This window comes from Oryx dammah, unplaced genomic scaffold (genome assembly GCF_014754425.2).
Source record: "Oryx dammah isolate SB20612 unplaced genomic scaffold, SCBI_Odam_1.1 HiC_scaffold_11, whole genome shotgun sequence".
Lineage (NCBI taxonomy): Eukaryota > Metazoa > Chordata > Mammalia > Artiodactyla > Bovidae > Oryx > Oryx dammah.
In genome coordinates, this window is record NW_024070195.1 from 42,115,986 (window position 1) to 42,129,156 (window position 13,171).

Below are 13,171 nucleotides of genomic sequence, written 5' to 3' on the forward strand. Positions count from 1 at the left end.
CATGATGGGAGGGGGTGGGTCTGAGTGTTTGTGAGCTGAGGGAGATGGGACCCTCTCTCTTGGGCAAAGCCACACAACTTCCTCACATTCCGCCTCACGTTTATCATCCAGCTCAGGTGTTCTGAGGGCTGACTAGGTGCTTCAACTGCTTTTTTTGCCATTTGTTGTCGTCGTTCAGCTGCTCAGTCGTGTCTGACTCTTTGCCGCCCCAGGGATTGCAGCACGCCAGGCTTCCCTGACCTCCACCATCTCCCAGAATTGGTTCAAAATTGAGTTGGTGATGCTATTGAACCATCTCATCCTCTGTCGTCCCCTTCTCCTCCTGCCTTCAATCTTTCCCAGCATCAGGGTCTTTTCCAATGAGTCAGCTCTTTGCATCAGGTGGCCAAAGTACTGGAGCTTCGACTTCAGCATCAGTCCTTTCAATGAATGTTCGGGGCTGATTTCCTTTAGGATGGACTGGTTGGGTCTCCATGCAGTCCAAGGGACTCTCAACAGAAACTGTGAGGTTACCCCCACTCGCAACTTTGCAGATGAGGAAACTGAGGCTCAGAGCAGTTAAGCACTCGCTCCCAGTCACATGGCTGATCCGCGGCAGAACCGTGACGGAGCCCACAAGGACAGGGCTCTCCCCGCACCCCCTTGCCTCCCGCTCCTTCTTGCCTCCCGCCCCTTCTTGCCTCCCGCCCCTGCCCTCACCGCCTTAAGGCTTGGCTTCCCGGGAGTTGGGATGGGGGCCAGCCAGCGGCGCCTCGACCACAGAGGGTTAAGCGCTGCCCTGTGCTGCGCCTTGGGCCCTCAGCGATTTTATTGTCTCCAGAAGAACGTTTCCTTCTGGCAGTGAGCAAACAGCACCTTGGCATGTCAGCTGGGACTGCACCTGAGGAGGGGGGGTGGGGGGCCTGCCCCAGGCCGGTGCCTCACTGGGCCCCTGCTGTCTGCCCACCCCTGGGGAGGGGGCGGGCTGGAACCCCAGCCAGAACCCAGCTCGGCTTTGCTGAACTGGTTTTGTCTCCAGCCTTCCTCCGCCCCCCGCCCCCACTGGAGTCCCTGGAGCCACCTGCTCTCAGGTCCCTAGCAGGGCCTGGAGCGCCTCCTATCTCAGGCTGGGGCTGGAGGGAAGCGGGGAGGGGATCAGGGCGAGGAGTGGGGAGCTGGAGCTGCTCCAGAATGGCACCCGCGCTGCGGGGGGGCGGGGGCCACTCCCTGCTGGGTGGGTCTGCCACGAGGCACAGAGGCACACACGCATCCGGTGACACCCCGTGTGCTGGCAGCAAACTCCAGAAGCCTCTTCCTCCTGCACACATACTGCCCGTCAGAGCCCCATCTAGCCTGGGACCTCCCCCTGACCTTCTTCAGGGCAGCCCGCCTCCAGGGTTCCACACCGAACAGCCTGTCCAAAAACTTCGAGTTAACCTAGTGCCTTTATCTGAAGAGTCCTCTGTTCGACTCAAACCAGGGGCGTGTCCCTGGAGGTGGATCTGGGGATGAAGAATATGGGAGAGGAGCAAATGGTGTCCCCAGGTCAAATGAGCATGCCCTGAGGCTGGGGGAAAGCAGTGGGGCGGGGGGTGGGGTGGGGTGGTGGCGACAGGACTCTAGAACGATAACACCTTGAAGGATGGTTTTGTGTCGGGACCCTGCCAGGCTGTCAGGGCCAGAAGGGCCTCAGAGAGACATCTAACCAGACAGGGGTAAGGCCCAGGCTGGTGACTCGGACACCGTCAACCGACAGCCAGACTGGGACTAGACCTGGGACTCCTGCCTGCCCCAGGGGGGGGTCTGGCTGGAGTGGGGAAGGCTGGAGCAGGGACCGGGCCTGGAGCTGAAGCTGGGACGGAGTTAGGGGCCCAGAGCCCCAGTCCGGCCCCTGGAGGGGTCCCACACAGAAATGCTGTCCGAGGTCAGGCAAAGGGGCAGCGTGACTGATATCACAGCACAGGGAGCCTGGGACTGTGGACAGCCACGAGCCACAGGCCTCCATGGTCACTTTTAGAATTTCGCTTTAAAAATTGAACCTACTTGGGAGTCAAATTCACCCTTGAACCCTAAGTCTGGGACCCCAGATGCCCGAGCTCTCCTGGCCAGTGCTCATCACCAGGTGCCCGGGACCCTAAAGGCCACAGTCTTGGCGCCTCAGAGAGCATCTGGGGTGAGCTTCCCTGCATAGACAGGCCCCAGGGCCCCCCCCACCTTGGTGGTCCCCCAGGATAGCACCCTGGGGCACCACCTCCCCAACGGACTCCTGCTGTAGAGAACTCACAAGAGCCTGAGAGACACACAAGACTCAAGAGGACACACGTCCAGCCAGGTTGACACAGTTCTGGACTTTATCCACAGTTGTACAATCACAACTTATATATATATATATCTGTATTTATACACCTTTAAATTACACAATCATGTACAAAACAGGTGCGTTGCTGAGACCACAGCACTTCTCGGAGTTTCACAAGTGTTGGACTAATGGAGTCAGGAAGCCTGGGGTGGCAGGCGGCGGGGCAGCCCCGGCTCCTCGCAGAGCCGGACCACAGAAACGGGGCTTCACTGGGGAGAGAACACAGTACTTGCCACTGAGCCCCAAACCCCGCGGGGTGGCCCACGTGGCATCAAGGGGGTGGGCGGGGCGGGGGGGGGGGGTGGCTACAAGAGGCGGTGGGTGTGGGCACCCACGCTCGGTGTTGAGTGCCCGACGCCAGCACTGGCAGGTGGGGTTCAGGGGGACTTCGGGTGGGAGACCCTCCTTCCCTGGGGTCCTGAGGAGCCTGGGGGTGAGAGAGAGGGGTCCCCAGTGGGCCCGTGGAGGTGGTTGCTCAGAAGGAAAGGGGTTTCGAGTCCCTGCCCTGGAGCTGGCAGCTGGAGTGTGGAGGGGGATGGGCCTGGGGTCCAGCCAGGGCCACAGCCCCACCAGGGTGCCGGGAAGCCACGGGCACGGAGAGGGGAGCCCAGGTCCCAGGGTGCAAACGGGTGGGCCTCCTGCTTTGCCAGGACAGAGGCCCCCTGCCCCAATTCCTGCCTAGGGGAGAAGTTGAAGAGGCTTCACCTGGGGAGTTTGGAGGCCTGAGGGCTTCTGAAATCTTGCTTCAGGCTCTCAGGGGCCTGGGTCACACCTCAGGCTGCAGCAGAGGCGCAGAGAGCAGACAGGGGCAAGAACAGGGGTGCTGGAAGTGGGGGGTCCTCACACCCCCAAAGTCCCCTGGCCCCGAGGAAGGCCTGCCCCAGCGCCTCTGCCAGAGTCCTCTGTGCCCACAGGACTAGGCACAGGGCCTGGAGGCTGGGGTCTGGGACCTCCTGAGTGGGCTCTGGGCAAGAGCAGCAGGGAGCAAAAGAAGACCAAGGGTGGCAGAGGGGCCGGGGGTCGTGCTGTCGTTACCTGGAGGCCGGGGCGGCCAAGCGCCACCGGGGCAGAGTGGATGGCGTGTCTGCAGGCCCGAGGCTCGGTGGGAGGCTCGGCAGGAGCATCAGCCCTGAGCAGTGGCCTCCCCTGCCGCTGCAGGAAGTCTCAGGGCCTCAGAGACGCCGCTCTCCGTCCTTCCCCCGCGTGGGGATCCTGGGCACAGCTTCCCACTCTATGGGCCAGGCTGGTTGGGCCCTGGTGCGAACACCTGGTAAGCCAGCACGGCCTTCATCCACCCACCTCAGCAGACACTGCTGCTCTCGGGAGGCCCTCGTCCCCTTCCCGCCCATGGGAGTCCTTTCCCTGAGACCCAGGCGTGCAGAGATGGGGGCCACCAGGAGGAGGGGCTGCAAGGGGCCAGGGCTGGAGTTGGGAGGGGGGCAAGAAGAAAGACCCGGTGACGGTGTTGCTCCGGAGGCCAGGGCCCCTACAGACCCAGGCTCTCCCCGCCGGCCACAGGCTTTCCCCTGCCTGGTCCTCCGCGGAGTCACCTTGGGCAGACCAGAGCAGGGGCGAGGAGGAGGGAGGCGAGGCCGGTTTAGCCTGGTGGATCTACAGTTTTCAGTGGACTTGGAGGGAGGGGAGGGAGGGAGAGAGAGAGAGGGAGGGCGGGCAAGATGCCCTCCTCCACAGGAAACAGGAGGAGGCTGCTACTGTTGCTGGCTTTGCCCTGGGCTTTGGGGCCCCCTCCCCACTGCCTGAGAGTGGGATGGGGCCTCTGCTAGTGACTAGGGGGCGGGGGTCTGGCTCTGGGGAAGAGACTGGGCCCAACCTGCCGACAGCTGGAAAAAAGGGCCCCAGTGGAATCCTAGCCCCTCCCCGACCCCATCCCTATTCACCCCTCCTCCTACACCAGTGACACTGTCCACAACTCCAGCTAACGCCTCTTCTTGTCTTGAAGAGGCTAGGGACCCCAGAAACCTCTGTCGGAGAAGACGGGGGTGACTATCCCTCCTCCAGCCCCACCAGTCCTCAGGGACAAGGCTAGGAGAAGGGCACTCCCCCAGGCAGAGTGGAAGACTAAAGGGGTAACCCCCTTTTCAGGGGTCTTCAGAGGAGGCCTCTGAGAGTAGGTGGTGGGAGGGGAGCAGGGTAGGGCAGGAGGCAGAGGGCAAGAAAACCAGGCCCGGAGACTGGGGCCAGGCGCTGGCAGCCTCAGGTGGGGATGGGGGCGGCGGGGGGGAGGCTGGGGGCACCGAGGATGGAAGGGTCCAGGAGACACCCCTCTGGGCACAGGAGACTCTTTGGTGGGATCTGAAGAGCAGATGTGATGATGTCGCTGTCGGGCTAAGTCCTAAACCCTCACCTGCCCTGGGGCCATCACCCCAAGTCCCACCACCCTGGCCTCCAGGCAGCCCTGCAAATGCTCCGTCTCTTTATATTTTTTGTTTTGTTCTGTTTTGACTTTTAAAAAAATAAAAGCTTGATCGGAAAATATGTCTGGAACTCTATGGCAGGGGTGGGGGGCGGGAGGCGCCACGGAGGGGGGCGGCAGGTAAGGAGTGAGGGCTGGGGGGAGGGGGCGGGGCCGCTAGACGGCCTCCACGTAGTTGGCGGGGTAGAGGCCCAGCTGCCCGCTGTCCAGCCGCCCGCGGCACCAACCCTGCTCGTCCTCCTCGCCCAGCTTGGTGAGCTCGTCTCCTAGGGAGGGAGAGGACACAGAGGAGCTGACTGACCTGAGCCGGAGTGGGACCTCCACCCCCACCTTCCCCGGAAGCCCTCTGATTAGGCTGGGCCCACCCCAACGCCCCCCTTCCCGCATTACTGCCCAAGTGCCGACCCGCGGACCAGCCCCACCGACACCTCGACATCCAGGTGCGGCCCAGTCACCAGCTAATCTGGGTCTCAGCTCCACCCAGGAGGCCCAGGCCTGCAGCACCTCCAGCTTCATTTCCCTGCTCCGATCCCTCCCCCAGCCGCCCCTGCCTTCAGGTTCCCCCACAGTCCGCCTTCAGGCCCTCCCCCACCCTATTCGCAGGTCTAGATCCCACCCCTGGCACCCCGCTGCCATCCTTAGAGCCCGCCCGGCACTCCAGTCCAGGTCTTGCCCCCGGGGACACAGGTCACCCCCAGGTCTTGCCCCCGGGGCCACGGGTCATCCCAGGTCTTGCCCCCCGGGGCACAGGTCACCTCAGATCTTGCCCTCTGCGTCAGGGTCTCCCCAGGTCTTGCCCCCAGCAGGGGCCCGCCCCTGGTCTCGGCCCCGCCCACCAGGCCCGCCCCTGGTCTCAGCCCCGCCCACCGGGCCCGCCCCTCACCGGCCTTGAAGCTGAGCTCGTCCTGCTCTTGGCCGTCGTAGTCATAGAGCGCCCGCACACGCACTCCCTTGGCGTCCTCGTCGAAGGGGTTGGAGCCTCCGTTGGCCTCACTGCCCCCAAACGGGTTCCCGCTCTCATCGTCCGACCACTCGGTGGCGTAAGTCTGGCCCCTGTCGTAGCTGCTAACACTGAGGCGCAGGGAGAGGGCCCGGCCTGAGCGGCCCCTCACCTGGTCCCTAGGGCTGCCCCCTCCCAGCCAGGGAGCTGACCCCAAATCCCACGGAAGCCGGAGCAGGCCTTGTAAGAGGGAGCCCTCACTGACGGCTCTTTAAACACACGGGAAGCAGGACTATTAGCATCACTCAGCCCTGGAGTGAGGGGGTGCTGAAGGAGACCCCAGAGAACATCTGACCGCGCATCTGAGAGGGGCAGTACAAGCCAGTGACTAAGAGTGAGCATTCCAGTAGGAGGAGCAGCGTGTTAATTAATGTGCACCACGATAAATCAACACTGCTGTGTGTTACCTGTGAACATTAAGACAGTAAATCCTGAGCTCTCACCACCAGGAAAACAACTCTTTCCTAATTCCTTAACCTTGACTTTATAGGAGATGATGGATGTTTTACTCAATTTATGGTGGTAATCATTCCTGTCTATAAGTCATGATGTCTGTAAGGCGCATCATTATTTTGTACACCTTAAACTTAGTGCTGTATGTCAATCATATCGCATTAAAATTGGAAAAAAAAAAAAAAGAGATGAGCCAAGCTCATTTTTAGTCACTAAGTCATGCCCAACTCTTTTGTGGCACCATGTACTATAGCCCTCCAGCTTCCTCTGTCCAGGGGATTTCCCAGGCAAGAATACTGGAGTGGGTTGCCATATCCTTCTCCAAAGGATCTTCCCGACCCAGGGATTGAACCTGAGGCTCCTGCACTGGCAGGTGGATTCTTTACTGTTGAGCTACCAGGGAAGCCATATATATATATGTATTTAGTGAGTGAGGACTCTGGAGCCAGACCTCTTGGGCAATATATCTTGGCTCTGAGGCTTACTAAACCAGCTGTGTGACCTTGGGCAAGTCACTTACCCTCCCTAGGTATCGGTTTCTCTATCTGTAAAATGCAAATATTGACATACTCCTTAGCGTGCTGGGAGACTTCAATGAGATAATTTATGGAAAACGCTTAGTTAGCACAGCGCCTCGCATCTCACAGGAGCTCTCACAGACTGGCTATCTTTATCTCTGAGGGGAGCACGAGGTTGTCCTGATTTAAACCATTTCTTATCTCCTAAGGTAGGTGAATTCCGGGAGTTGGTGATGGTCAGGGAGGCCTGGCGTGCTGCAATTCATGTGGTCGCAAAGAGTCGGACACAATTGAGCGACTGAACTGAACTCCTTGGAAGAAAAGTTATGACCAACCTAGATAGCATATTCAAAAGCAGAGACATTACTTTGACAACAAAGGTCCATCTAGTCAAGGCTATGGTTTTTCCTGTGGTCATGTATGGATGCGAGAGTTGGACTGTGAAGAAAGCTGAGCACCAAAGAATTGATGCTTTTGAACTGTGGTATTGGAGAAGACTCCTGAGAGTCCCTTGGACTGCAAGGAGATCCAACCAGTCCATTCTAAAGATCAGTCCTGGGTGTTCTTTGGAAGGAATGATGCTAAAGCTGAAACTCCAGTACTTTGGCCACCTCATGCGAAGAGTTGACTCATTGGAAAAGACTGTGATGCTGGGAGGGATTGGGGGCAGGAGGAGAAGGGGACGATAGAGGATGAGATGGCTGGATGGCATCACCGACTCGATGGACGTGAGTCTGAGTGAACTCCAGGAGTTGGTGATGGACAGGGAAGCCTGGTGTGCTGCGATTCATGGGGTCGCAAAGAGTCGGACATGACTGAGTGACTGAACTGAACTGAAGGTAAAACTCAGTGGCCCCAGTGTGGGGGCCCCCAGGCAGCTCTGGAGGAGGCACTCACCTGCCACGGTCCCCAGCCTGAGACGTGGACTCCACCACGCCAGCAGCATTGGCCAGCGCTGCCCCCTCTGCCTTCTTGGGCTGTTTCTCCTTCTTGGCAGCAGTGTGAGGGAGGTCTGGGTTCCACTCCTGGGGGGCACCAGGGAAGGGGAGCAGTCAGGCTGGGGGGCTGCCCCCCGAGGCTCCTTCCAGCAGTTTCGGATCCCTCTACCCCCATACATCCTCACCTCAAACTGGGGCCAATTCATGGGCATGCCAGGGCCGCTGGTACTGCGGAACCATCTGAGGTCGTCCTGGGCATCGGCCCCCCGGATGGCCTGCTCCAGCTCCCGGTACACTTGGATGTAGCTGCGCATGGGGGAGACGGGCGGGTCAGAGCAAGATGCACCTCAGCTTCAGTGAGGGCCCGTCCAGAAGAGCAGGGCGCTGGCAGCCAGGAATCAGGTGGTTTTCGAAGCACGATCTCTGAGTGGGCAGCTCCAGGCATGCCCTGTGGGCACCCTTCTCCATCCCCATCTTAGCCCCTTACCCATCCATCCAAGCACCTTTCCTGAGGGCCTGGCGTGCATCAGCGCTCATCCAGGCAGCCGCCGGCCCCTGCAGCCCTGCCCTCCCTTCCTGCCACTAGAATGAGGGCCCAGGAAACCCTGCTGCTCCCCCCACTGCACCGCCACCCCCAGCTACCTGCTGCTCTCGGCCAGGTTGAGATGACGTTTGATGTCCAGCAGCACCTCCTTGAGGAAGACCAGCCGCTTTTCCTCGAACTGCTGGCACTGCTCAAACACCTGCTCCATGCCCTCCATGTACTGGGGCGTGGTCTTGCCCACGTCATCCAGCACCTTCTCATACTTCTCCTGCGTCTGTGGGCACCAGGGCAAAGGGGAAGTGAGACCCAGGCCTGGAGCTCCCAGCTGCCACCCACTCCAAGGGGCCCCGAGACCCTGGCCCAGCCACCACCTTCTGCACGTCCTGCTTGCACTTGTCCACTTTGTCCTGCAGCTTCTTCTGCTGCTCGGGTGTGACCGACTGCTCCGTCTTGCTGTTCATCTCCCGGGTCACGGCCAGCTTCTCCTCTTTGCAGGCCAGATGGTAGGCCTTCTTGGCTGCCTCTAGCTGTGAGGAGGGAGGTGAGGGGGCAGGGCGCCTACTCGTATGTAGGAGCCAACGAGATCACTGTCCATCCGTCCCTCCTGTCTGCTCTGCCGGGAGCTGCGAACATATACTCTCAAAAGGCAGAAGTGGTGCAGGTCCTGACTCCAGGCATTCAGGGGCAGTGCCCACCCACCTGCGCATGTGGCCCTGCACTGCTAGCCCCCACGGACACCCTCCCATTAGACCCTGCAGGGCTGGCCCCATCTGTGGATGCTTCCTCCTAGCAGGCAGTGCTGCTCCCTGGGGGCACAATCCCAGGGGGCAGCACACAGCGTCTGTGGACGCCCTCTCTCATGGCTCAGTCTGGCCCCCGGAGCCCTGCCGCCTGGCCTCGCCCCTTCCGTGGCAGCCGCCCGCCCACTAGGCACCTCCTTCATCTTCTTGGCCCAGGGCTTCTGGGCCTTGCGGAAGCCATCCTCAGCCTCCTTGGTCTCCTTGAAGCCACCCATGATCTGCTTGTGGTAGGCGTCCTTCTGCCAGTTCTTGACCTTCTCCAGGTCCTCGTTCAGCAGGCTGTTCTTCACCTCCTGGTGCAGCTCGCTCACCTTGTCGGCCTCCGTCATTATGGCACCCCAGGCCCGCTCCAAGCTGCCATACTGTGGGCCTGAGGACACAGCCCGGGTGTTCCCAGGTCCTCGTCACCCCTGCCCAGAGGCCCCCTTCACGCCTCCTTTTGCTGAGGCTTTCCCCATACTTCCCATGGCAGCAGAAACGCCCTCCTCTGCTCTCCCTATAGCTTTATCCATCCTCCAGAACAGCCCAAGAACAGCCACTGCCTCCAGGAAGCCTTCTCTGAATACTCTATCCTCACAGAGCTCAGCCAGCAGCCCTCATAATTCTTCTTATATGTAGCATCTGCCTGTGGGCCTGCTGCCTGTCTCTTCCATTAGCTTGTGAGCCCCACGGGGGACAAACTGGACCCCATGAGTTCTCACAGGCCGGCTCTTGGTGCTCCAGGAATGTTGACGGAAATGTAAAAGTGAAGAACCAACTGGTGACGTAACAGGAAGCCACTGGAACCAGACAACCCACAGGATCTGGACCAGGGCAAACAATAGCTATCATAAAATTTGCATATGGATCACATTAAACGCCCTGAATTTGATAGTTGAACTATGATTACATAAACAAATGTCCTTATTCTTCAACGATTACATAAACAAATGTTCTTATTCTTCAGCAATACAGTGAAGGATTTAGGGTGAAGGGGCATGTCTCCAACTTAAATGGCTCAGAAAAAACATGCCTATAAATAGAGAGGGCGTGAGAAAACAAACCCGATAAAATATGAGCTGGTGAGTCTGGGTGAAAGGTAGGTAATTCTCTGTACTATTCTAGAAATTTTTCTCTAAGCTTAAATTATTTCAAAATAAAAAGTTTTGTAAGTTCCCTGGTGACCTCGTGGTTAGGATTCCAGGCTTTCACTGCCCCGTGGACCCGGGGTTCAATCCCTGATCAAGGAACTGAGATCCTGCAAGCCCCGTGGCGCAACAACAACAAAAAAGTCTTTTTTCCCCTCTAAATTCAATCCAAAACTGCAGAAAGTGGAGTTGATCAGCGACAGGGAGGCCTGGGTAAGTTTGGGAAGGGAAGAGTGCGTGTGAGGGGCTGGGCTGACAAAGGCCCGGTGATGGGAGGTTGCAGGAGCATCCAGGGGCAGGGTGCTCCCGGGACTGGGCAGTAGAGGGCCGGTTAGCGCCTGGGTGTGCGCTCGGGCCGGGCACGGAGGGGAGAGGGGGCACCTTTCTCGAGGAGCTGGCGCCAGCGCTTGGCCCAGTCGGTGAGCTGCTGCGCGTAGGCCTTCTCGATCTTGGCGCGCTCCTGCACACAGCTCATCAGGTCGTTGCACAGCCGGTGCCCGTCATCGATGCGCTTCACCGTTCGCTTGTAGTTCCCCACCTGGTGGCGGAGCAGCAAGCACGACTCCCGCAGGGCCCCCAGCGCCCCCGCCCGGCCGCGAGCCCTGGCCGCCGCGTCCTGCGTGGGGGTAGGCGGGCGCCCGCCAGGCCTCCCGGGGCGCCCCGCTCTAACGCCCTGGGGGTCCGAGCCCTCACTCCCCACCGTCTGGACTCTCTCCTTCTGTCCCACTTTAAATAGAATTTCCTCGCTGTCACCAAGTGGGGAAGAATATTTATAATTTGGACTTGGACTCAGATGAATTATTCATTCTGTTCTTGCCGTACAAAATCTATTATATTTATATAGAGTCATATAAGCGTTGAGTTGAGCTGCAGCTTCTTGACATAATATTATGTTTTGTAGACATCTCATTAAACACTTATTAATTTAGGTTTGGCAGTTTACAGCGCTTTGGGTTTTGGAAGCCAATGGAAAATGTCTTTCTGGGTCTCAAATACTTTGGGAGGCTCCAGTAATGCTGGCTTGTCTCCACCTCTTGGCTGTGGGGTCCCCAGAGTTCACAACATGTGGGCACCAGTGCCCTACCCCCTGCCCAGAGGGGGTGGGTGTGGCTGTGAAACCCCAGGAAGCTGTAAAGTGCGCACTTGACCTTGTGAATTACTGGAAGTCTGAGCCAGGGCCCCCAGGACAGGGTCAGGAGGGCCCTGCTCCACACTGAATTCTACTGGGTCTCTGCAGGGGCAGCGGTGGTCTGTAAGAACCACTTCATGGCAACCACCATCTGCTGAACATGGAGGGCTCCCGAGGGGCCCCAAGGGCTTGAGGGTCAAGGGCTGAGGTTGTGGGTGGCTGGAAGCCTGGGTCTCCATGCAGCCAGGCTGTCGGGTGCCCGGGACCCACAGAGCAGCCAAGACTCACCTCCCAGAAGCTGTCAGTGGTCTCTTCCGGAGCTAGCGAGGCCTCATCGTAAGAGCCAGACATGGTGCGGCCTTGGTGCGGTGGACAGGTGGGCGGTGGCGGTCAGCACGCGGTCTGCTCACGCGCTAGGAGGGCAGGAGAGAGTCCCCTGGAGACGAGGGAAGCGTCCCAGGTGCCCCACTCCAGGCCCAGGGCCCCAACGGGCTGCGGGGACTCCACAGGCATGAGCCTTGAGTTGGCTGGGGGCTTCCTGTCTACAGACTGGCTCCTCGTCCCTAGGGTAACCCCAACATCCACCCGGAGGCACCCCTCGTGCCCACCTCCCAGCTGCTCCCCCACGAGCCCCTCACACCATATCCTTGCCTTCTCCCCTTCCCCCAAGTCCATCCTTCAGCTCCAGTGTGGGCACCTCCTCTCAGAAGACTGCCTCCCCACGAGAACCATGCTGTCCCCAAGGGTTTTGTGCTCCTGGATTCTTAGAGATAACACCTCGGGCCACATAATTGCATATTCGCTTGACATAAATCTGCGGTTTGCTTCATAGACACACACAGCCCTTCAAAGCCACTAAGCACATCTATTTTTGTGCACGTCCTACACCCCCTCCCCAGGACTGGACACCCTGTTAGGGCCTCCTGGGACTCAAATGAACCCCAGAAGGCTTCTCAATCTGCCCCCTTGGCACTGCCCACCTGGCACAGCTGAATCCTTGCACCGGGCCCAACAGACCCACCGCAGCTCCCCCTCCCTGCCCTGCCTCGCCACCCCCAATCAATGCAGAACCCCTGGTCTCAGCCCCTAGAATCCCTCTGAACCCCTACCCGGTACCTGGACCCAAGCCCGTCGGGAAGCCTGGTAGCAAGCCACCTCCCTCCTTGTGCCCAGGCTCAGCACCTCCTCAGTCCTCTGAGCTCCAGGGCTCTTGGAAATGCCCTTCTGGCTGCCCTGGTGCCCAGTCTCAAAGCCTCCATTAGCCACTTATGTGTCTCCTAAGAGTCCTGGACATGTGGCTTTGGGCCCACAGGTCAGACCGCTGCAATCTGTGCAAATGCTGGGGTGGCTCCGTGTGCCCTGGATCTGTCGGCAGGCATCACAGCTCTCCAATCTAGGCCGTGTGTTGCCCCTGGGCCAGGCCAGGCGCTGCCCGACTCCCACCCCCACCCAGCCCTTACTGCCACCTCTAACAAGCACGGCTCAGCAGTCAGGAGACAGGACACAGAGAGCCAGAGGCCTGGTCTCCAAAGGGGCAGTGAGTCCAAGACGGACCTGACGCTGAAATGGAGCAGGACGCTCTGATCCTTGACCCCCATGTCCCCAGCCTGCCTTCTGTCTGTGGAAAAACTTCAGTCAACGAATCAGTTTAATCAGAGAAATGAGAAAATGCAGAAAGCCTACAAGACTAAACAAGTCCAACAAGACTAAATAATAATCATTTAGTCTTTAAGCAAAGTCATATTGCTCCTCCTCAAGGGGTATATATACCACTCTGAGCCATATCCTGTGAGCTGTCTTATAGACACTTACTGTATCCATGACCTGCTGCTGCTGCTAAGTCTCTTCAGTCATGTCCGACTCTGTGCGACTCGATAGAGCCCACCAAGC

At 59.1% G+C, this 13,171-nt stretch overlaps 1 protein-coding gene across 1 annotated transcript; it reads right to left on the reverse strand.

The window, feature by feature from the left end:
- Window positions 1-2,307: 2,307 nt before the first annotated feature.
- PACSIN1 (protein kinase C and casein kinase substrate in neurons 1) lies at window positions 2,308-12,726 on the reverse strand. Its single transcript, XM_040249074.1, has 9 exons — window positions 11,570-12,726; window positions 10,534-10,690; window positions 9,160-9,395; window positions 8,597-8,752; window positions 8,324-8,499; window positions 7,867-7,987; window positions 7,641-7,768; window positions 5,656-5,843; window positions 2,308-5,038 (listed from the first exon to the last, which is right to left on the reverse strand). The coding sequence occupies exons 1-9, from the start codon at window positions 11,630-11,632 to the stop codon at window positions 4,929-4,931; spliced, it is 1,335 nt and encodes a 444-aa protein (XP_040105008.1). The 5' UTR covers window positions 11,633-12,726; the 3' UTR covers window positions 2,308-4,928.
- Between the last annotated feature and the right edge of the window lie 445 nt (window positions 12,727-13,171).